At 47.9% G+C, this 24413-nt stretch overlaps 1 protein-coding gene across 2 annotated transcripts in view; it reads left to right on the top strand.

Moving 5' to 3' along the window:
- Positions 1 to 23247, top strand: part of ARHGEF33 (Rho guanine nucleotide exchange factor 33) — a 28756-nt gene extending 5509 nt beyond the window's left edge. Inside the window, exons 3-15 of one of the 2 annotated variants that reach the window (XM_088667402.1) lie at positions 1611 to 1775; positions 3519 to 3640; positions 4293 to 4432; positions 5351 to 5395; positions 6513 to 6737; positions 7398 to 7527; positions 8328 to 8460; positions 8901 to 8984; positions 9349 to 9432; positions 15853 to 16001; positions 17525 to 17689; positions 19361 to 20135; positions 21418 to 23247. In XM_088667402.1, the coding sequence (XP_088523528.1) occupies positions 1611 to 1775; positions 3519 to 3640; positions 4293 to 4432; positions 5351 to 5395; positions 6513 to 6737; positions 7398 to 7527; positions 8328 to 8460; positions 8901 to 8984; positions 9349 to 9432; positions 15853 to 16001; positions 17525 to 17689; positions 19361 to 20135; positions 21418 to 21555 (2355 nt within the window). In that variant the 3' untranslated portion in view covers positions 21556 to 23247. Of the gene's footprint in view, positions 1 to 1610; positions 1776 to 3518; positions 3641 to 4289; positions 4433 to 5350; positions 5396 to 6512; positions 6738 to 7397; positions 7528 to 8327; positions 8461 to 8900; positions 8985 to 9348; positions 9433 to 15852; positions 16002 to 17524; positions 17690 to 19360; positions 20136 to 21417 lie in introns of both variants that reach the window. The other variant, XM_088667401.1, reaches the window with a different exon arrangement.
- The last annotated feature ends 1166 nt before the right edge of the window (positions 23248 to 24413 follow it).

Below are 24413 nucleotides of genomic sequence, written 5' to 3'. Positions count from 1 at the left end.
CAGTATCATATCACTTTAAACAGTCATGCCTTCCCTGCAAGGAATCCTGGCAACTGTAGTTTGTTACGGGTGCAGAGAGTTAGACATTGATAAGTGGGAGTCATTAATCCTTCCCCTTTGGGGAAAGGTGAATGCTCTCAAAATGAATATTATTCCCCGATTTATCTATATTCTGAGAGGACTTCCAGATTTTATATCCGGATCATACTTCTAAAAGATAAATTCGCTGTTTAGGAAATGCCTCTGGGGCTGAAAAATACTGAGAATATTCCCCCTCCCCGACCTGTTCCATATTTTGCCCACCAAAAGTGGCAACCCTAGCTTCCAAAGACCCTTGTGGTAAAAGAAAAAAAAAGGTCATTAGACATCATTGTGATGCCATTTTATTGGCAGGCAGGCAGCTCCACCCAGCTGGCAAACTTGGCCCACGTTGGGTGGGTTAGATAAGAATCTGACCCCACCCTCTGGGCTAAAGAAGTTCTCTACCCCCAGGTGTCTGCCGTGTTTGGCTTGGTAGGTCACAAGAGGTGCAGGTCTGGTCAAGATCTAAGGAGATCTCTACAGTATTAGCATGTGCATATTACAGGGGGGAGGAATGGTTCTCTTTCTGGTCCTCATAGTCTTGGAAACATGGGAGCCAGGTTCTTTAAGGCATTCGTCTGGAAGGAACGTGGTATGAATGTTCAAGGACCAGGGCTTCCTCAATGGGGGACATTGTCAATGCTTTGTTTATCTATCGGTCTAGGAACAGTTATAGTCGGTTTGTATGTTTAAAAAGCAAACAGGATTCCGCCCAATAAAAGAACAAAATAAAAGCAATAAGGGGAAACGTAATAATATTTCTTGTCAGTAAGAGCTTATTTCATAATATTGCTGTTTATTTAAACACATAGGCAGCCTACAAAAATTAAAGACTGAAGCAGGTTCTGCATGCAGAATTGCATCTAAAGGTAGAGACAAGGCACGTTATGGAAGAAAGGAAAGGAAGAAGGGAAAGAGGCTAATTTGGGAAGAGGCAAGATGAACAAGTGTGTCTGGAATATAATGCCCCCGTTCTCTTTCCACTGACTTCTCAGTGCCTGCTGAGAGAGACAACTTCCTCATCCAACAAACCTTTTGAGTAGAGGTCTTTTCCAGACTGCATCTGTGTTGGAGCTGTTTTTAAGATGCTTTCACAGTTTTAAAACATGTAATGATTTCTTTTGTGTGTTTGTCCCCTGGGTCTCCTGTGGAAGAAGGGGCAGGTACAAATATAATAAAGAATAAATAAAAACCAGTGAGTAAAATCAGGGTGGAAGGGCATTCAAGTGTCAGGAGAAAGAGACACAGGTAGGGAGCAGAGAGGTTAAATCTGAGATTAAAGTGGAAGATTGGCATCTCTAATAAAAAACAAAGGGTCCAGGAGGGACTATAAGCTCAGTGGTAACAAGGCATCTGCTTTGCTTGCAAAAGGTTTCCGGCTCAGTCCCTGAAACCCTGGAGAGCTGCTACCAGTCAGTATAGACAGTATGGAGCTAGATGGGCAAATTTTCTAGAAAGCAGCTTTTTTTTGTTCTTATGTAATCCATTTCTGCAGCGTTAGCGATGATCATGAATTCTGGTTCATTTAGTTGCAGGCTCTGGCTTCTGAACTGAAAACTGGTTTCACCGAAGCGATGCAGGAACTATCAAGAATCCAGCATGGGGAGTATGCTCTCGAGGAGAAGGTCCAAAGCTGTCGCTGTGCCATGGAGGAGAAAGTGGCGGAGATGAAGAATTCTCTTAATTGTTTTAAGGTAGGGCCGTGTCCATTGACAACCAGCCCCTTTTTCTAGGCAGGGAATTAGGCCTGCTTGAGAGCTGGAAGCAGAGAGAGAGAAAGAGAGAAGAGAGAGTTGCCTTGTGACACCTGGCACATGGAGATGTAGAATGCAGAAATACTGGCTGCAGTAAATTAATTACTGCCAGGCATATTCCCCAATGTATTCTGAACCTATTAAGTTCTTGCTGGCATCCATCCGTCTCGAGAGACAATGGAGTGTTCCTTCCAGGGGGTGAAGACAAACCGCAGCGTCAGCATCACCAAAATGACCTTCAATGCAAGTCTGGGGGTGCAAGTCTGCGTGGTGTTTATGGAGGCCCTGGACTGCCCAGACGATGACCCCTCCACCTCCACCTCCGGCCTCACTGATGTGGCCCAAAGGAAAGCAGAGCAATATGCTTGGCACTAGCTTGGCTGAGGAAGTTGCCAGGAGGAGGCGTACAAGACACCATCCAACTATTTTAGGGACGCCACTCTGGATTTGGGTAGGGTTTATTCCATGGGTAGGCAAACCCAGGAGGCCCGGGGGCTGGATCCAGCCCAATCGCCTTCTAAATCCGGCCCACGGACTGTCTGGGAATCAGCATGTTTTTACATGAGTAGAATGTGTCCTTTTATTTAAAATGCATTTCTGGGTTATTTGTGGGGAATAGGAATTTGTTCATTTCCCCCCTCCAAAATATAGTCCGGCCCCCCACAAGGTCTGAGGCACAGTGGACCGGACCCCTGCTGACCCCTGGTTACTCCTTAGCCTTTTCTTCTCCCGAAGATATCCCACAAGGCAGTGGAGGTTTAGGGTCAGAGTTTTCCTTCTCCTTGATGGGCTACCTTCCCTGGTTGATGAGCCCCATCTGCCTCTATTTGGGGGTAATCAGCAATACGGTAAGCACATGAGAGCAGCAATCTAGTCTGATTTTGTTCCCTTGTGTCCAGATTAGTATTACCAAGGTGCTATGTGGGTTAAACCATAGAGCCTAGGGCTTGTCGATCAGGTCAGCGGTTTGAATCCCCGCGACGAGGTGAGCTCCCATTGCTTGGTTCCCGCTCCTGCCCAGCTAGCAGTTCGAAAGCACATCAAAGTGCAAGTGGATAAATAGGTACCGCTCCGGTGGGGAGGTAAACGGCATTTCTGTGCGCTGCTCTGGTTCGCCAGAAGCAGCTTTGTCATGCTGGCCACATGACCTGGAAGCTGTACTCCAGCTCCCTCGGCCAATAACGCGAGATGAGTGCCGCAACCCCAGAGTAGGTCACAACTGGATAATGGTCAGGGGTCCCTTTACCTTTATACCTCACTGTCATAAACCTTGACTCCTAAATCCTTGTCCTGTGTGAGAATGGGCAAAGCAGAAGTCTCATTTAGGGCAATAGAAGCAGCAAGCTGCAAGCTAGCTGCCCTCTCTAATTTTAAACTTGCCCTCAGTCTTTAAGAGGTGAAAGGACTCCAGATATATGCAAACAACTCTTTTTGTACTTAAGTACCACAGGTACACTGTTCTGTTTGGCCATTCATTAGCCTCAATGAGAATAAAAGCACTTTTTCAAATACCACCACCACTGTACCTTCTGGTAAATTAATCAATCAATCCACGGTTGTTTGCATTTCTTAAGGTTAGGATATTGCACCCCGATTCTGCACTTGCACTTGTATGTTCAAGATGCTTCAGGAAAAGATCTACCTTTCTTAACACATGTTGCTATCATTTGTCTTTTTAATCAGGATGAGCTCAGTGATGCCAAGTCCATGATTGAGGAAATCGGTGCCAAGCAGGAGGAGATGCAGCAGAAGATTGAACAGCTGCAGCAGGAGAAGCGGAAAGAATCTCGCAAGCTCAAAGCAAAGTAAGTGATTGTAGACTAAACCTTCTTCAAATCCCTGTGTAACTTCATAGCACTGGTCCCCCCCCCCCCGGTGCTGCAGTGGTAGATTTTCTGGAGTGCATCAGCTCCTCCTGGCAGCCCCCCCAAGTCATACCCCTCAGAAAGTCCAGTTTATTCAGGTCAACTGACAGTGATAGAATAGATGTTTATATAATATATTCAAGTTGTAAAATGCATTGGGCTTTAGCAAAAGATCTTCAACCAGCAGAAACACAACATTTAGCTTTTAATTATAAATGCAAAAGGTCTTGCAAGCAAAGAGGTATTATAACTAAAACTGCTAGCATGAAGTAGAAGCCCCAGCCAAGGAAAGAAAAGGAAAGAAGTACCCAGCCTCTGCTTGATTATTTCCCTTATTTCCTTACCTCCCTTATGCTAATGTGTCAGAAACAAGCTGTGCTCTTCCCTTGATATGTCCCCCCCCCTTCATGACTTACTCATAGAATTCCAGCTTCAATGTACTACGTAAGATTGTGACAGTGTGTTTGAAACAAGAGATATATTATTTGTTGTTACATTTAACTTTTGTAAATTCTTATGCCTTAAAACAAATGTGTGTCTCCCAAGTGTATGCTCTGGTAGTCTTGCTTTTATTTTATTTTTGCCTCAGAAGAATACAGAAGGAGGAGCATGGATCACAAACAGTCCCTACACCTCTACAAGGAAGTCCCTTTCGATCACTAAACCTTCCGGAGCCAGTTTTGATTAATGAAGATTTTGTAAAGCTGTTGCATAACGCAACATATGAGAAAGGTAGTTATTTTGTTTGGCCGACTCTACCCCATCCTATCCTGTACGCTCAAGGCAGCTTACAATATTTTAACACCTCCTCCTCCCTCTCCTCACCTGAAATCTTTCACTTCCATGAGATCCTACCTTGCCATTCGGCAGGTAAAGGTGTCTTCCTCAGATAGTGCGGTGCCCAGAATAGTTTCTCCCATTTACAAATGTTTCTGTGGGGCCAAAGGTTTAGCAGCTCCCTTTCATTAAAAAGAGAGACAGAGGCAGAAATGTGTGTTAGGGATAATTCAGGAGTCCATTGAAAAACTAAAAATGGGGTCATAAAGGGACACCCACCTCATGGGTTACTGAGCTGCAAATGTCTGCAGCTGCATCATGCCCACTGATTGGACAGAAAATACCCGGTTGTACACAGAAAAGGGACAATATATTGTTGTTCATAAGGGAAAGACAATCATTCAGCAGTGGTAGGAATGACCCTTCTGGAAGCAGCACAGAATCCTCTGTAAAATTTGAGCGAACACCTTATGTAAAAATAATAATAATAACCTGAGCAAAAAGGGTTTATTCGGAAGCAACCATAGGTCATAGGATCATAGAAAAATAGAGCTGGACGGGACCACAAGGATCATCTAGTCCAACCCCCTGCAATGCACGAATCTCTTTGCCCAATGTGGCGTTTGAACCCACGACCCTAAGATTAAGAGTCTCGTGCCCTTCTGACTGAGCTATCAGTCAGATGGCAGTAATGGCATAGACTACATTAAAAACAATATCAACCACACTTTTTTTATTCCAGTGCCTTAAATTTTTAAAAAACCAAAAACCCTCAAAGCACTTTCCTCAATGTTTGACTTTAGATCTTTACGTGAAGCTTGCTTTACTCACCTTCCTTTACAAACAACTAAAATTTCTCCTGTTCTTGCTTAGTCTCTGACTGCAGGCCCATGGCACTAGGAGAAGGCAGCATGAAAGGTCGGTGCACTTGGAGGGGGGTGGTTTTGTTGGTTCATCAGTTTCTGCTCCCAAATATTCCCTGTTTGGCAGGTATTCCTAACCAGCAAGTGGTACTTGAGGAGGGAGCACAGCATTCTCCAGAATGGGGGCACAGGGCAGTGGTGAAGTTGGGGGGGGGGAGTGCTGGGTTGGCAGCGCCAGCATGCTGCATGTTGCATACACGACACCTGCACCAGGGCAGCAACACTATCCATCCGGAGCTCCCCTGCCCTCTCCCTGTCCTGGTGAATGCAATGCAGCTGCCAGAAGGCCACCCTGCCACTCCACTGTTGCTACCGATTATTAAGAGACATGTAATGGCAAGGTCATTTCAAAGGGTCCTTTATTGACTTGTGGAACTCACTGCCACAAGATGTGGCAATGGAGCTCTAGAACCGCTCACCATATGTCCTCCTGCTCTCGTTCCTTAGCTACGTCCAGATTGCTCCCTTATCTTTTAAGCCAGGAATGTCCAACAGGTAGATCGTGATCTACCGGTAGATCACTGGACGTCTGCGGTAGATCACAGGTAGATCATTGGCTCCCCCCAAAGAAACTGAACAACTGTGGCTCCCCTAAAAAAAGCTCAACATTTTACCTCCTCCCTGAAAAAACTCAACAACTTGGACCCGAACCCCCCCCCCAAAGGGGGTAGATCACTGCCAGTTTTTAACTCTGTGAGTAGATCACAGTCTCTTGGGAGTTGGCCACCCCTGTTTTAAGCTATTCTGGCACACATAGGAACACAAGAAGAACTTTGCTGGATTAGACCAAAGGCCTCTCTAGCCCAGCATCCTGTCTCTTATGTCAGACAACCAGGTGTCCGTTGGAAAGCCCGTAAGCAGGGCAAGAGTGCAACAGCACCCTCCCCACTTTTTATTCCTCCCCAGCTGGTATACCCAGTGTCATTCTGCCTCCAACAATGGAGGGGAGAGCATGACTAGTCACCATTTTACTCTGATTGAGCACACTTGTTTCAGAGCCTTTATGCAGCAGTCCAGCCTCTTTCGCAATGGGTTTTCGACCAGCCTGATGGGCCAAGTGGCCATTAAGGATGCACCTGTTGGTCCTGCTGACACTCTGTTCTGATTCCTAGGCTTAACCAGTACAAATCTGGAGGCGGAAGAGAGCCTCAGAGCTGCCTCATCTGCCGATGCTCAGCCAAAGGGCCAGTCATCATCCACAGTGTGGAAGCAGCCCAAGGACGGTAAAGACTGGGCTGGCGAACATATTTCAAAGGACCAAAGTGACAGGCAGAAGGAACTAGGTCCCAGTAGCTATAGCTCAATGGAGAATGCACTGCGGGAACCGTCTATTGCAGGTGAGAATAAAGGTAGAAGCTAGAAAGCAAAAAGGCTTTAGAGGAGGGATGGGGAAGCTGTGGCCCCTGTTCATTGCTAGACTACAACTCCCAACAGCCATTTCCATTGGGCATGCTGGGTGGGGCCGATAGGAGCCCAACAATTTCTGTTGGGGCACCAGTGAGCTACCCTGGTCTAGATTCTATTGAGGAATTTGAATAAATCATTGCTGTAATCTGTAGAGCAGGATTTGAAATTGCTAATCCTAGCAGTAGCTTCTGAACTCAGGGTTCATTTGAAATCTAGCTTAATGGCTTCTGACTTCTTACGGTGCTACCAAACTGCTGCTACTTCAGTGTAAGAAGCGGTGAAAATGTCACATTCCTTTGGAATTATTTCCCCCTTTCTGAGCATCACCACAAAGGCAAATTCCAGCCAGGCAAAAGCAGCCAAGGAGGGTGCAGAGCAGGGCTGGTTGAGGAGGGACCTGGCACGGGCATAGTCAGCCTGGATGCCTACATTGGGCCCCCGAGTCACTGATAAAAGAATTGGGTCTTTGTTTTTCTGCTTGCTCAAACTTTTCTTCTTGTAATGACACCTTGTCTAGATACGAGTGCATGATCACAATAATTAGGAACACGTTTGAAACACCAAATCGTTTTCGCTTTGTTTCTCCAAAGCTAAAAGGCAGAATATCGCTTTGGACTTACTTGAGTCAGAAAGGAAGTATGTTGTGAACCTGACCCAGGTCCTCAAAATTAAAGCCACATTGTATGGACAGGACATGAAAAGGAACTCCAAGGATAGAAGGTATTTACTAATTGTACTTACTGTTAGGCAACGATCCCTGCAGCCCTTCCTCTTTCCATCCTTCCCTCTCCATTCAACATTTTTCTTGCCTTCATAAGCCAGGCACTGATTTGCTGCTTTACCTGGTCATGCTCTCTTTTTGATAATGGAGCACCCTTTGTCCTCTTCAGACAGAGATCATCTCCAGCTGCTTCAGCAGGCATTGTCTACAGTGGCTTCAGGTGGCTGAAAACCCTCCCATCCTGCCCTTGGAGCTGCTCAACAGCCACTACCAGACTTGTCCTGCTCACGTCCATTGTGATCACTGTTAGACCCACAGTTGAGGGTGAAACAGCCACCATGAGTTATGACGCGTACTGTATACCTGAGGGGAAGTAATTCTGCTGCAGAAGCATGGAGAAAATCAGAACCTTAAAAGGACTGAAATGGACAAATTTGTCCATCCCTAGTCAGATCTCATCTGGAATAGTTGTTTTTTCCTGCTGAAGGTTATCACTCCAAGAGGGATATAGCTCAGGAAAGTGATGTGGGGGTAGGAAAAGGATTAAATACCAGTGCCACTGCTCCAATTTAAAGTAGCTGGAAGGGGGTCTACAACATTGTGAGAAAACAAACGTTTTCTCCAACATCAAGTCTACTTCATAGTTAACTCAAAATCAGTACCTTGAATTGTCTCTCAAATACCTTCTCACTGCTTCGGCCTTGTGTATATTTAGCAGGCTGGGTCGTGTTTTAAAGTGCATTTCTTCTGTTTGTTAATGGCTCTTCAAAATGCTGTTCCCGCTGTTTCCTGGCTGCAGTTTTGTCCCAAACTCTCTTCGGTACTTGGTCCAGCAGCATGTGGACTTACTTCATGCCCTGCAGGAGAGAGTGTTGAGCTGGCCGCGGCAAGGGATCCTGGGAGACATCTTTCTCAAGCTAACCAACGATGAGGTACATGTGTGAGGAATGCATTGTACAGTAATTGGGCCATTTTGCACCAGCGGAATGAATTGTACATGTATGTCGTCCCTCCCTCAAGAACTAAGCACATTATCATATCATATCATATCATATCATATCTACTCCCCCCCCCCCGAACAAGCTTCTAACTTTAGAGCCTAATGTTGATGTGTCCAACAGGTGGAGCTTATTGAGTCAGAGAAATGTGCATTCTATATCATCTCTTGCAGTTGTTTTTAGATGCTTTTTTGGGGTGGGTGGGGTGGAGACAGGATAATATTGAAGCATTTCTGCCTTTTGTGGAAAAGATCCACGATTTTGCCTCAGGGCTGAATTGCTGCCTTGGTCCATGTTTTTCAAACGGAGTCAGGTAGAATGTGTCTGTCACACACATAAGGATTCTCAAGAGATGTTTCTTATTTGCTTTTTAGAACGGTTTTTTGGATTATTACGTTGCTTGCTTGAGAGACTTGCCTGAGTGCATTTCACTGATCCATGTGGTGATTGTGAAGGAGGTGAGTTCGGGTGCGTTTTGAACTACTGACACATCTGTGCGCTTTGAGCAGATTATTAGTCATGTTGGTGTTGATCCAGATTCCAGACCCATACAGAGATTCTGTAAAGAGGGTTTTCCCTCTTCAGTTCTTTGACAAGACACAGTTGGATACCAAGCTGTGAGATAAACTGTCCTAAGCGTACTTACCCATTGTGTTTCACTCTGGACTATATATATGCTGCTGAATCTGTTTTAATGTTTGTTTATTGCATTTTAAATGGATTTTACTGTAAACTGCCTTGAGATGTTCTTATAAATGGTGGTATATAAACATTTCAGTACAAATGACCTTTTCTTCTTTACGTATCTTCTCTTGTCGACAGATTGAGGAAGAAATCAAGTCTGATATTTACATATTCTTCTTTCATATTGTCCAGCGTGTTCCTGAGTACCTCCTTCATTTACAGGTAAGATATAATGAGGATCAGTGTTAGGAATGTAAGACAACATCAGTTTCTGTTCTGCTCCATAACCATTGCATTGCAGCGTTGTTTCTGTTCTGCTGCAGCTTGGTTTCTGACAAAAAAAACCCCTATGTTATTAATCTAGTTTCCACTTTGGCAAAATTTTACATAATTATGTACTTAATTCTTCTATCGTTATATAATGCAAAGGAAGTGCAATGCATTTTTAAAAAGAAAATAATAAATTATGTATTGTTTGGAGACTGAACACAACAACAATAGTGCATGCCAATTGTATTTGCTCAGCAACAAATTTCAGTTCTCCAACGTGCCTAACACTATAAACGCTGATGACAGGGGTGGCTAATACCCCTGAGGACAGGATCACACTTCAAAATGACTGAAATATACTCGGAGTCGAGAGTGAATTTCATGCTCTTTATTCAGCTCATAGTCATCAAGGAGGAGAAGAGAAGACGAATGGCTCTTTTCCCAAAACCATCTGCTTATATACATTATTTACACAATGGGCCTTGCGTGATTGGCTACTTCAGGGCTACACCTGTGGGCCAATTATATTGTGGATTGACTTCTGCCTGCAGCCTGATTGGCTGCTCCTACAGGCCAATCAGGTAGCAGATTCACTTCTGCCAGCCGCCTGATTGGCTGCTCCAGCAGGCCAATCAGGTTGCGGATTCACTTCCACCTGGAGTTGGATTGGGTAGCTCCCGCTGATTCTGAATCCTATTGTTCTAGGATTCAGCTCAGTACATAACACCCCTCCCCTCTAAGTTCCAGTCCTGCCCGGGAAGTTGCATTCGTAGTCCCCAAGGTCTGCTGGCCGCCTCCGTGTGCGTTGTGGCCTGGGGTGTTCCTTGGTCAGGGGTTCTGGTTCTGGCTCGTGTTCCGAGGCTGCTGGCTGTGCCGGGGCTGTCTGGTCTGGCGCCACTGAACCACTAGGTTGTGACTCTGGTTCCGGTGTCCTTCCAGCCTCGGGGCGCCCCTCTGTGCCTACTGCTTCTGCTTCCCCTGCCCACCCCTCTCGCTCTACAGGCCTCACTGCCCTGCTGTCCCCTTGGGACCCCTCTGTCCCGCTCTCCTCCCGGGTTCCTCCTGGGAATCGTCGCCGTAGCTGGTCGCAGTGGCGGCGCCAACATTGGCCCCCTTCCGTTAGTACCTCGTACGACACGGGACCGGTCACCTTGGTGACTGTGGCGGGTACCCATGCTGGGCCTGCCCCAAAATTCTTTGCATACACTGGGTCCTGGGCCACAAATGTCCGGGGGTTCCTGCCTTTCCCCTCCACTACCTCATCCTGAGCTCTGTCGGGGTGAAGTCGGTCCAGTCTAGTTGCAAGGCGCCGGCCCATGAGTAGTTCAGCTGGGCTCCGGCCCGTCGTTGTGCTTGGGGTGCTGTGCTGTGCTAGAAGAAATGCGGCAAGGCGGTATTCCCAGTCCCCTTGTGTTATGCGGCGGAGGCTGTCCTTGGTGGTCCGCACCATGCGCTCCGCTTGGCCATTGGTGGCAGGGTGGAATGGTGCTGAGCAGATGTGGCGGATGGCGTTCTGCGCTGTGAAGGTCTGGAACTCCTCTGACGTGAATGCGGTTCCATTGTCCGAGACGAGGGTGTCAGGGAGCCCGTGGGTTGCAAACAGCTTACGTAGTACCCGGATGGCTGCCGCCGTAGAAGTGGACGGTACCAGTGCGACCTCCAGCCATTTGGTGTAGGAATCCACCACTATGAAGAATGTTTTTCCCTGGAAGGGGCCAGCGAAGTCCACGTGCAAGCGTGACCATGGATGTCGGGCGGACTCCCAGGGCTGGACTGGGGCCCTTGGGGGATCCGGGCGGGACTCTTGGCAGGTCTGGCAGTGTTGGACCCAGGCCTCTATCTCTCTGTCAATCCCCGGCCACCACACATAACTCCTGGCAAGGGCCTTCATCCTCACTACCCCTGGGTGTGTCTCGTGTAGGGCTGTGAGGACCCTTTTGCGGAGGGGCTGGGGAACAACGACCCTGCTTCCCCATAACAGGCACCCCTTGTGGGCCGACAGTTCATGTTTGCGGTTTGTGTAGCCAGCGAATTCTGGCCCGGGGCTGCTGCTGGGCCATCCTCGCCACACCCAGTCCAGGACCCGGGAGATGACCCTATCTTTTGTGGAATGGTGCGCAACTTCTTGTGCCTGAATGGGTCGGTCGGGAAGCAGCTCCAGGGTCATAACCTCTTGCGCGGGCGCTGGGTCGGGGCCTGTTTCTGGTAGTGGTAGCCTGCTGAGTGCGTCTGCGTGGCCCATCGCCTTCCCAGGGCGGTGGATTAGTGCATACTGGTAGCCGGCAAGGAAAATTGACCACCTGAGGACACGTGGAGACAACACTTGGGGGGTCTGCTTCTCGGGGGCAAACAGGCCAAGCAACGGCTTGTGGTCAGTCACTATGGTAAAGGGCCGCCCGTACAAGAAATCATGGAATTTTTTTACGCCCTTCACGATTGCCAGACCCTCCTTGTCAATCTGTGAGTAGTTTCGTTCGGCTGCAGCAAGCGTCTGGGAGAAGTATGCCACCGGCACCTCTCTTCCATCCGGGAGTTGGTGTCCCAGGACAGCGCCGATGCCATAGGGAGAGGCGTCGCATGCCAGCACCACTGGCAGCCTCTCGTCGAAGTGTGCCAAGACCGAGTTCGAGACGAGCAAGTCCTTGACTGCCTGGAATGCGGCCCTTTGTCGCTGGCCCCACACCCAAGGGGCCCTTTTATCTAGGAGTCTGTGTAGGGGCTCCGCTACCGCTGCCTTATGGGGAAGGAAGGCATGGTAAAAGTTCAATAGTCCCAAGAATGACTGAAGTTCGGGCTTGCTCTTGGGCGCTGGGGCCTCACAAATGGCCCGTACCTTGTCACCGGTTGGATGGACCCCTTCTGCGTCCACCTTAAATCCCAGAAAGTCCACCTGCGGCACTCCCAGTAAACACTTTTCCCGCTTCACCTTGAGGCCCGCCGTCTGGAAACGGTGCAGGACGGAGCGGAGGCGGTCCTCAAATTCCTCTGGTGTGGGCCCGGCGATCAGTACATCATCGAAGAAGGGGGTGACGCCAGGAATCCCTTTAAGGAGAGAGTCCATTAGATTCTGGAATATGCCTGGTGCCACGCTAACGCCAAATTGCAGCCGCTTTACTCTGAATGCCCCTCTGTGCGTCACAATCGTCTGAGCCTCTGCTGTGGCTTCGTCCACAGGCAACTGTTGATACGCTTGGGCCAAGTCCAGTTTGCCAAAGATTTTTGACCCAGCCAGGGTGGCGAGGACATGGCTGACCACTGGCACTGGGTATGCATGGGCCGTGAGAGCCTTGTTTATGGTGCATTTGTAGTCTGCACAGATGCGGACCGAACCGTTAGGCTTGACGGGTGTGACAATTGGAGTTTCCCAGGGGGCGTTGGGCACCGGCTCCAGCACTCCTTGCTCCACGAGCCGGTCCAATTCCTCGTCTATGCGGGGTTTCAGGGCGAACGGGACCCGGCGGGCCTTGTGCCTGATGGGTCGTACAGCGGGGTCTAGCTGTAGGGCAATGGGGGGTCCTGTATATCGTCCCAATGCCCCATCGAAAACCCCTGGAAACTCTTTGCATATGGCGTCCACGTCCACTTGTAAGCTAGTGCGGTTCACCCCGGTAACGGCTAGCCCCAGAGGTCCAAACCATGCCAGTCCCAGTAAGCTAACGTAGGGGCCCTTAACTACCAGCAAGTCCAATTGTTGCTTTCGCCCTCGATATTGCACCCTGAAGGTCCCCACCCCCATTGTAGGGACCTTACGTTTCTGGAAGTCCCGGAGGGTGAATGGGGCCGGCCTTAGTTTGGGACCCCCATTAGGGCACAGTTCCCTTAATGTTCGGGCCGAGATTATGGATAGAGTTGAACCCGTGTCCAGCTCCATGCGGCATGGGGCTCCCTCTATCTGTACCTCTATATAAATTTTCTCTGTGCTGGGATGGGGCAACTGGAATACCTGGTAGTCCGTGATCTCCGTCGAGTTGCCTTGGTGCATGGTGCCGTGTGACCTGGGGCTCCTGGGTCGGTCATCTGATGCTTGTCGACGGGTGAGTCGAGCCCGACACACCCGGGCGATGTGTCCCAATTTTCTGCACTGCCTGCACTCTGCGTTGCGGAAACGACAGGTCCTCCTCTCGTGGTTCTCCCCGCAGCTTGCACAGTTCCCTCCTTCTCGTCGAGGCTGCTGTGGTGTGTGTGCTGCTTGAGTGCACCGCTGTACTCGGTGTACTTCCTCCCTGTCAGATTCGGATTCGTCGGTGAGGTCTTTGTGGTAGACCCTCGGTTGGGATGGCGGGGCCGGTCGTGCCTCTTGCGTTGACCTCTCGGCGGCTTCGGTTGCCAGGGCTTCCTCCAGAGCAATCTGGAACGTGAGGTCTTTTTTGGCGTAGAGGCGTCGTTGCAACATCTCGTCCCTCAGGCCACCGACGAGGCGGTCACGAAGCATGTTCTCCAACTCTGAGAAGTTGCATAACCGGGCGGCTTGGCGGAGGGAGGTCACAAACCCAGTTATGGTTTCCCCTGGGGCTTGCCGCTTTGCGTAGAAGACATTTCGGCAAGCTACCACCGAGGGCTGTGGTGAGAAGTGCTCCTTCAGCCGTTCCATTATTGTTTTGTAAGAGACGGTAGCGACATCTCTAGGTGCAAGGAGAGCCCGGGCGATTTCAAACGTCTCCTCTCCACAGACGCTGAAGAATGTCGCCCTCTTCATGGCATCGTTGGTGACTTCTTTCGCTTGCAGGAGGAAGTTGAAACGGGCGGCGTACCCTTCCCAGTCTCCTGATGCTGGTTTGAATGGCGAGAAGCTGCTGTCGGTTGCCATTCTGGGTTCCTTGGGTCCTGGAGCTGAAGCCTGGATGCACGGTGCGATGCAGCGGTGCAGCAGGTGGCGGTGCTGCGGTGCAGTGCGTGGTGGCGGTCAGCTCAGCAGGATCCCATCCTCGTCGCCAGTGAAATATACTCGGAGTCGAGAGTGAATTTCATGCTCTTTATTCAGCTCATAGTCATCAAGGAGGAGAAGAGAAGACGAATGGCTCTTTTCCCAAAACCATCTGCTTATATACATTATTTACACAATGGGCCTTGCGTGATTGGCTACTTCAGGGCTACACCTGTGGGCCAATTATATTGTGGATTGACTTCTGCCTGCAGCCTGATTGGCTGCTCCTACAGGCCAATCAGGTAGCAGATTCACTTCTGCCAGCCGCCTGATTGGCTGCTCCAGCAGGCCAATCAGGTTGCGGATTCACTTCCACCTGGAGTTGGATTGGGTAGCTCCCGCTGATTCTGAATCCTATTGTTCTAGGATTCAGCTCAGTACATAACAATGACCTTAACAGATTAGACAACTGGGCCAAAGCAAACAAGATGACTTTTAACAGGGAGAAATGTAAAGTTGGGCAAAAAAGAAAAAGAAAGCCACAAAGGATGGGTGACATCTGGCTTGAAAGCAGTACACGTGAAAAGGATCTAGGAGTCTTGGTAGACCACAAACTTGACATGAGTCAACAGTGTGATGCAGCAGCTAAAAAAGCCAATGCAATTCTGGGCTGCATCAATAGGAGTATAGCATCTAGATCAAGGGAAGTAATAGTACCACTGTATTCTGCTCTGGTCAGACCTCACCTGGAATACTGTGTCCAGTTCTGGGCACCACAGTTCAAGGAGGATACTGACAAGCTGGAACGTGTCCAGAGGAGGGCAAAGGCCTGGAAACAATGCCTTATGAGGAACGGCTTAGGGAGCTGGGTATGTTTAGCCTGGAGAAGAGAAGGTTAAGGGGTGATATGATAGCCATGTTCAAATATATAAAAGGATGCCATATAGAAGAGGGTGAAAGGTTGTTTTCTGCTGCTCCAGAGAAGCGGACATGGAGCAATGGATTCAAGCTACAAGAAAGAAGATTCCACCTAAACGTTAGGAAGAACTTCCTGACAGTAAGAACTGTTCGACAGTGGAACTTGCTGCCAAGGAGTGTTAAGCGGAGGCTTGACAGCCATCTGCCAGGAATGCTTTGATGCTTGGCAGGGGGTTGGACTGGATGGCCCTTGTGGTCTCTTCCAACTCTACGATTCTATGACTCTATGACAGTGAAAATATTGAGGTTATCAGGGCATGGATGTTGGTGGCCACATTATCTCTGTTCACAAATGGCCACAGCTGGTGTATCAGCTGAAGCTGGTAGAAGGCACTCCCTAGTGAGAAGGATGAGTCAATGATTACCTCCCCCCCCCCCCCAAGTTATGAACCTTCCAAGGGACTGCAGCACCCTTTGTACAGTCATGCATAGCCTCTGGTGTGGTGTATTCAGGATGTTTCACTAAATTTTTTACTAAATGGGCAGAGAGGAGGACGTGATTCAGTGTGGCTCTCCTCCTTCTGCACCAGAATATCCTGAAGTACACGGAGCAAGAGCACCCTGATTACTACCTCCTTCTGGTTAGTGTCCAGCGCCTACGAGTGTTCATCTCGCAACACAGCCTTCTCTTCCAGTGCAACGAAGACCTGCTGATACAGAAGCGGAAGAAGCTGAGAAAGTGAGTGAAAAGGGGCAACTTCCTTATATTTTGATTAGGTGCAGGCAAAGAAGAGCAAAGTTCTGCTCTAAGAAAAGTTGGAGTGTGTGTCCTCCCTCCCTCCCCCCTCCTTCCCTGATCATTTATCCTTCAGCTATGGATCACTTCTGGTGTGGAGTCTGGGTGTGTGTGTGTGTGAGAGAGAGAGAGAGATTGAGAGAGAGAGAGAGAGAGATCAGAAATGGCCTGGATGGGTGGGACCACGAGAAGAGAATGGTTGGGCCTTGTTTCTGCTCATTCTCCCTTGCAACTGCCCCTCCTTGCATGAGCACGATGTGCAAATCACAGGCTTGGGAACAGAGAGCTTCACCAAGCCCTGACACTTTCTGTCCCTGTTTATTCCTTGAGGAAAGCCTGTGAGTTTCAGAACATATTTTCAACACCAGAATTGAGGCTGGTCGTTGAAGAAATTGCTTCTTGCACCTTTCTCAGTGCCCTAAAAGCTGTTTTAAGCACAAATCTTGCTTTTCATTAACTTCTATGGGGCAGGTGGAGGTTTGTTTGTTGTTTTGGCCACCCTCAAGAAAGCAGTATATTTCTTCGGCTTGAAACATATACTCAAAATAGGAGGTATAATACACTACTGAAGTGTTGTATGGAATCTGACTCACATTTAAGACCCTTTGAAATGGCCTGAGGGGAACAGCTAATTAACTACCTCTCAGCTGTTCAATCCTTTAAAGCCACATATACACTAAGGTTCTGTGAAAGTTTTTAAGTCTTTATGTATTATAAGTAAAAATGTGCTACAGGTGGGTTCCAGGTTTAATTAATGCAAACAATTTATTTCCTCAAGTGAATTGTTATCACTAATGCTTCAGATTTTTGGCTTTTAAAAAATGTACCGTACTTTCCTGTGTATTAGACGAGGTTTTTTTACTCCAAAATTAAGTAAAAAAATTTGGGGTGTGTGTGTTGTCTTATACATGGGTAGTGCAGAGGGGGGATGGGCGACTGGTTGCATCTAGCAATTGGGTGGGTGAATGGTGTCTACTGCAAGGGCTGCTTTGGATTGGCTGCTGCTTTGTCAGGTAGGCGGGTTATTTGTGGATGCGTAAAGGGCTGCTTTGGATTGGCTATTGCTTTGTCAAATGGGTGGGGTTATCAGCAGATGCAGCAAGGGCTGCTCTGAATGAATTGACTGCCACTTCGGCAATTGTGCTTACATCCCCCATTTTCTTAAATTTGAGCCCCCCAAAATAGGAGGCATCTTATACATGGGGGCGTCTTATAGACAGAAAAGTACGGTAACTGCATAGCCATGAGGCCTAGAAACATGTTTCTCATCGGTCAATGAAAAATGAAGTTCTCACAAGCTGAATGTGTGCCCCAAACCAAATTTGTGGTATTACATCACAAAGCTGTAGAAACAATACAGCACAAGTATGACTGAAATGATCCACTGCTGCAATGAACGTGGGGTTTGTAAAAGCTGGTCCTCATGGTTTGACTGAGGGTGGTATATTACATCTCGATTCCGCTAGATCTTCCTTCGGAAAGTTATACAAAGGTCTAGCTTCTCTATGCGCCAGCGCCGGCCAAGATGCGTCTCCAACGCTTAGCGCTACTTCCATCCGCGACAGCGGAATCCACTCTGAAGAGGCCATGCAGCTGTTCCCGTCAGCCCAGACTTCTGGAACAACGGCCATGTGAGTGCAATGCTCTTATAATTATTACATTGATACCCCACCTTTCTTTCAATGAGCTGCTGCTGGTGGGGGCATGGTCCCCCCCCCATTTTATCCTCAAAGCAATCCTGTGGCTTATGTTAGGCTGAGATTCTGCAACTGGCCCAAGACGGAATTTGAACCCAGGTTTCCCACAGTCCTAGCCCAACATTGTAGGTCTCACACCACACTGGCTCACAGAACATTGCAGCAGCAGCATCTGAGTGATGCTTCCTATTGCAGGATGGGAAAGTTCCATGGCAGAAATACTGGTGCTTCCTAAACCCAGCCAGTTCGCTGTGTGTAGGGGGGGCAGTTTTTTTGTTCCAGGCCTTTTGCTTCTTTCCTTCCATTCCCTTTCCCATTGCAGTCAGTACACCAGGGCTGGAATAATTGAGGGCGCATTTTGCAAGGGAGGAGGAACCAGAGGGCTTTGGATCCAAAAGATTCTGCACTGCCCTTGACAACTGCTGGCCAGACCACCATTGCCTGTGGCTGTGGGTCTTTCAGTGAGTGAAACAGGGCAGCTCTGACAGCGTGAGTTCCCTTCCCAGCTGCGGAAGGGCCCTTATCCAGTTCCCAACTGCCCTCAGTTGGCCGTCGGTCACTTTTAGGACTCCTCTCTTCTTTATTGTTTTACTTCACATAATTTCAGCAGAATCGTACGCATTTAACAATTATTGCATCCACTTCCCTTCGCAGCTGTAATAGCTCAGGCTGAGATAGGCAGCTATCAAAAACTATTCATAAAAAGGAATAGCCAGAAATGTGGGGGGGGGGGTTTGGGGAGGGGAGTTGTTCCCCTGATGTGAGGTGCCGAAGGCTGGCAGAGTGCAAGGGAGTGCACTCTGGCAGCGCTGAGAAGCGCTTTGGATAGAGTCAGATTAAGAATAGACTTGAGCCGGCACCCCCAAACTCAGCCCTCCAGATGTTTTGGGACTACAATTCCCATCATCCCTGACCACTGGTCCCGTTAGCTAGGGATGATGGGAGTTGTAGTCCCAAGACATCTGGAGGGCCGAGTTTGGGGATGCCTGGACTTGAGAGTAGACTCACTGAAATCAAAGGGTCTGCTCTGAGGATGACTAACATTGGCACTCACCCATAACACTGAAGATCAGAATGTTGGGATTCTTGCATGTTGTTGTTACAGGTAGGTAGCCGTGTTGGTCTGAGTCGAAACAAAATAAAAAAATTCCTTCAGTAGCACCTTAAAGACCAACTAAGTTTTAATTTTGGTATGAGCTTTCGTGGGCATGCATGTATCTGATGAAGTGTGCATGCACACAAAAGCTCCAACCAAAATTAAAACTTAGTTGGTCTTTAAGGTGCTACTGAAGGAATTTTTTTATTTTGCATGTTGTTGTTTAGTCGTGTCCGACTCTTCGTGACCCCATGGACCAGAGCACCCCAGGCCCTCCTGTCTTCCACTGCCTCCAGCAGATCTTGCATAGTTACCTGTAAACCACTTGACGACTAGGGTGCTCCCATGTACCATAGTTCTATGTTGCTTGCAAACTGCTGTGATGTGTCTTTCACCATGCAGCAAAGTATATAAAGTAGGGCAAGCTCTCGACCCCAAAACTGGGGCTACCTGGCGCCGTTTCCACTCCCAGCTTTCCTCTAAAGCTGATGTTTGGTCTCCCTTCCAAGGCACTCGAGGTCCCACATGAAAGCGAGCCCCCAGCAAGGAAGGGAGGGCCTGCAAGGAGCTTCCCCTTGCGAGTGGGAGACGGACGGGCGGCGGCCCGAGCACGGCCTGGCGCCCTCTCAGCTCAGCGAGCACGACCTGAAAGCTCTGGCCGCCTCCCTACACGCAACCTTCCCGGACCTGGAGTACGGCGGCGGCAGCAGCGCCCCTTCCTCGGCGGGCCCCGACGGCAACTGCCAGCGGCCCCGGAGGAGGGCCTCGGCGGCGGACCTCCTGCAGGACAGCTCCGGCTTCGCGCCGGACTACGAGGGCTTCGAGTACCGGGGCGACCCCTACGAGGAGGTGGAGCCGCTGCGGAACCTGCCCGCCTTCGAGGCGTGCTCGCCGGCGTCGTCCGAGTCCAGCATCGACATCTGCTTCCTGAGGCCCGTCCACTTCACCGCCGAGCCCGGCAGGACGGAGCGCACGCTGCAGCCGCTGCCCAAGAGCGCAGCGCCGCCGGCCAGCGGCACCTACAAGCGCGAGGTTTTCCGCAGCAAAGGCAAGCAGCTGAGCCGCTCGCTCAAGGAGTTCCCCCGCAGCAGCAGCGGCGGCGGCTCGGAAGGCATCGCCAGCACCAGGCTGTACAGCACCCGCAGCAGCAGCGGCAGCCGCCTGCCAGCGCCGACGGAGAGGGGCTTCCCGGCTCACGGCGCCGCCTCCGCCGCCTCCAGGAGCTCCCAGCGGCACCACTTCCCGCCGCCGAGAGGAGCGGGCGACCAGCCCAGCTTTCTGGAAGTAAGGAGCGCAAAAGGCAAGGGCAAAAAAGGCGCTTCCTAGCCAGGGTCTGAGCAACGGGGGGAGGGAGGGCCCTGGGTGCCCCCTCCAGCACCCACAAAATTAAAAAAAATAAAAAACAAATTTCGGTGCCAGGGCCATGCACGCTGTATGGCACCCATGGCCCCGGGCACCCATCGTCGTAGGGCAAGAGTGCGGGGGTCAGGTCCCCTATTATTAATTAATTAATGCACCACCTTTTTCCCTGACAGGGACTCAAGACAGCTTAACATACCCTCCAACATTTCTCCAATGAAAATATGGTTATCCTATTTAATAATAATAATAATAATAATAATAATAATAATAATAATAATAATAATAATAATAGTTTTATTGTTTATACCCTGCCCAACGGACTGGGATGCCCCAGCTACTCTGGGCAGCTTCCAATATACAGTATATCAAAACATAAACATTTAAAAACTTTGCTATGCAGAGCTGCTTTCGGGTGTCTTCCAAAGCATAGCTCTGCTTAGAAAACTCCGATGCAGGTGAGTCTACCAAAGTACCGGTATTACAGATATTTGATGCAGGTGGATTTCTCAGTGTGTGCTTTATTTAAATGGTTACGTTTGAAGTCAGGATTGAAAAGCTGGGGGAAAAATACAAATCTCAGCAGCCCACCTTCTAACTGTGAGCAGAATGTGAACGTAGAGCAAGCTGCCCCACAGCAAACACTACACCATAGTGTAGCCTACTTACCGGTACTTTGAATCCACAGTCCAAGTGGAGCCATTGTGGTGCAAAACTGTCTCTGGTTACATAGCCCTGCCTTTGGGGCCATGCTTGAGTTGTGACACACTGAATGCAGGCACTGACTTTTAGGTACTATATACGTAAATAGCTCTCAGCAATGCATCCAGTTTTCATGAAACAGTTAATGCTTGTATCCGTGTAGTTGTTGATGCTAATGGAAGTAATTCACATGATGGGGAAAAGAAAGTGAGCAGTTGTAAGAAATATTGTGCATGCAAACTCTTTTTTTTTCTTGCACCACTGTTGTCTCTGTTGCCCTTAGTGGTCAAATAGGTTTTGGAGATTTTTGAAGCACTCCCTGCAAAACAGACATGAAAATAAGGTGTGCAATAAGTGTGCAAAGGCAAGGATGCCTCTGTCATTCTACTTTTAGGCACGGGGGCTTGTAAACAAGGGTTTGTTATATCTGTATTTGTTTAATGCCATTTACAGTTTTTGCGGGAGGAGGAGACAACTTTGTGAAATTCTTGGTTTTTCATTTCAGGAGATGCATTTAGAAGACAACAACAGATTCTCTCATAGGGATGACAATGAGCAAACCTCTTTCAGCACCCACACTCCAAGGCAAGAACAGAAAGGAAGATTGCGCAGTTCCTTCCGCAAGCTGTTCAAAAAGAAATGAAACACACACCTGATTTTAAAATTAGATCATTTTAAAATTAAGACACCAGCCTTTTGGCATTTGAAAAGAAGAAACAACCAAATCCTGAATTTTTCAGGAACTATTATTTTATCCTGACTCTGGGGGGGGGGGAGGTTCAAAATCTTACCGTATTTTTCCGTCTACAAGACACCCCCATGTATAAGACGTCCCCTACTTTAAAAAATTGTCTCAGCACTATCCGTGTATAAGACGCCCCCTAATCTTTGACATAATTTATTAGTATTATACACGGAAAAATATGGTATTTTGCCACTCACAGAACTGTTAACTTATTGCTGTCATCAAGCAATAAGGGCCTCACTGTTATGGAAGATTGTAGTATGATGTCATTGATGTACATGCCACAATATTTCTGAATCTCCATCAGGACATTCTAGGTACAAAGTCCAGAGGTGTGCTATTTCACTTTTGCTACATGTTTATTATAATTAGGCAGGATATAAGGGCTGTACAGTGGTACCTTGGTTCTCAAACTTAATCCGTTCTGGAAGTCCGTTCCAAAACCAAGGCACGCTTTCCCATAGAAAGTAATGCAAAATGGATTAATCCGTCCCAGACTTTTAAAAACAAACTCTGAAACAGCAATTTAAAATGAATTTTACTATCTAACAAGACCATTGATCCAGAAAATGAAAGCAATAATCATATTAAATATGATTATCATAAAATAAATAAAACAGTATTGTAGATGATAAAAATAAAAAAAAATAAAAATGTCTGAACTGCACTGATGATAGTCATTGTTTGTATTGCTTTTATCCATTTCTGCAGTCGCACAATCAGTCAGTAACTGAATTGGGTTCCACACAGTCACAAAAACAAATTAACCAAACAAACCTCAAAAACAGAAACGCAAAAGAAATAGCAAAAACAAAAGCGCCAAACTTAATCCCTTCTGGAAGTCCATTTGGCTTCCGAAATGTTCAAAAACCAAGGCGCAGCTTCTGATTGGTGCAGGTGCCCCGGAAACAATAGCTGACAATTGCATTGGACGTTCAGTTTCCAAAAAAACGTTCGAAAACCGGAACACTTACTTCCAGGTTTTTGGCGTTTGAGAACCAAGGTGTTTGAGAACCAAGGTGCCACAGTATACTGATGTGTTTTGGGATGTCAGGTGACCATCCCTAGTAGACATCATGGAGGTGAGCATGAACCATCTAGTCCAGAAGTGGGACACAGGGACCTATAAACAACTCCTAGATCATCATTTTACAACCCACCCACCCCAATCATTTTAATTAGTTAGCAAAAATGTGGAAACACCTTTGCATGGTCCTAGATGGATCTGGCTGCCATCTCTAGGACGGCTCAGATTTAAGAGTAGCCAGGAAGTAGGCGTGTGTATAGTTCATGCAATAACTGATTTACAACTTAATCTGTTTTAATGATGCAACGTTTTTTTTAAAATACAGTTGGATTGATGTTGAAAGAACAGATCTTCCACTGTTCTTTCTCCAAAAATATAAAGTGGTGCTACAGTGGAATCTGAATTCCTAAGCAGATGTCACAGAAGAGTCAATTTTATTTTAAAAGCAGTGGGGAATATTCAGAAGAGGGAGAGGAACTCCAGGAGATGTTGACTGGTTTCTTAATAGTCTAGGCATGTATTTATTTTGTTTCAAATAAACTTTGCTGTATTATTCAGACCAAGGGTATTGCTTGAGAATACAAATACTGTACCTTGAACAAGCGCTGCTGAGCATCCCAACGTGAGCCTAAAAGCTGCTTCTCATGCTACAATTTATTTATTCTTGGTTATACTCCTCATTTACAGCCAGGTCTAAGAGTAGTTGGGAAGAAGAAAAGCTTCCGTCAATTTCCTATGTTACAGGTATACAATTATCTACTGGAAACATTCCAAAGGCTTAATATCCCATGTAGATGTTTAGGAAGATAAGTGTGCACAACTGACCAAGAAAAGCAGTAACAAGGACCAGATTAATAAGAAGAGTTTGGATTTGATATCCCGCTTTATCACTACCCGAAGGAGTCTCAAAGCGGCTAACATTCTCCTTTCCCTTCCTCCTCCACAACAAACACTCTGTGAGGTGAGTGGGGCTGAGAGACTTCAAAGAAGTGTGACTAGCCCAAGGTCACCCAGCAGCTGCATGTGGAGAAGCAGAGACGCGAACCCGGTTCCCCAGATTACAAGTCTATCGCTCTTAACCACTACACCACACTGGCTCTCCCACTACTGGTAATCGTGTTTTCTCATTGAATTGTAGAGTTGGAAGGGACTCAAGGGTCATCTAGTCCAACCCCTTGCAATGCAGAAACCCTTCTAAGGCATTCATGACAGAGGGCCATCCAATCACTGCTTAAAAATGTCCAATGAAGAGGATTCACCACTTTCTGAGGGGCCTGCCCACTGCTGAACAGCTCTTACCATCCTCCTGATGTTTAGCCAGAATTTTCTTTCTTGCAACTTGAACCCATTGGTTCAGGTCCCACCCTTTGGAGCAGGAGAAAAGTTTGCTCCATCACCCATGTGACAATCCTATAGATATTTGAAAATGGCTATTCCTAAGGTGTATTTTCTTACACATCCAACACCAAACAGGCTATTTCAGGAGACTGGATGTACAAAGGATATCCTTCCACTACTATTAAAACCAACTGCAAGTAAATTTTTCTGCTGTGTTGCCTGACCGTTAGGTCCAGTTGCAGATGACTCTGGGGTTGCGGTGCTCCTCTCGCTTTATTGGCCGAGGGAGCCAGTGTACAGCTTCCGGGTCATGTGGCCAGCATGACTAAGCTGCTTCTGGCAAACCAGAGCAGCGCACGGAAACACAGTTTACCTTCCCGCTGGAGCGGTA

Source organism: Zootoca vivipara, chromosome 3 (genome assembly GCF_965207765.1).
Source record: "Zootoca vivipara chromosome 3, rZooViv2.hap1.1, whole genome shotgun sequence".
NCBI classification, from domain to species: domain Eukaryota; kingdom Metazoa; phylum Chordata; class Lepidosauria; order Squamata; family Lacertidae; genus Zootoca; species Zootoca vivipara.
Note: the sequence above shows the minus strand (reverse complement) of the source record. Positions and strands in the feature narration are given on the sequence as shown.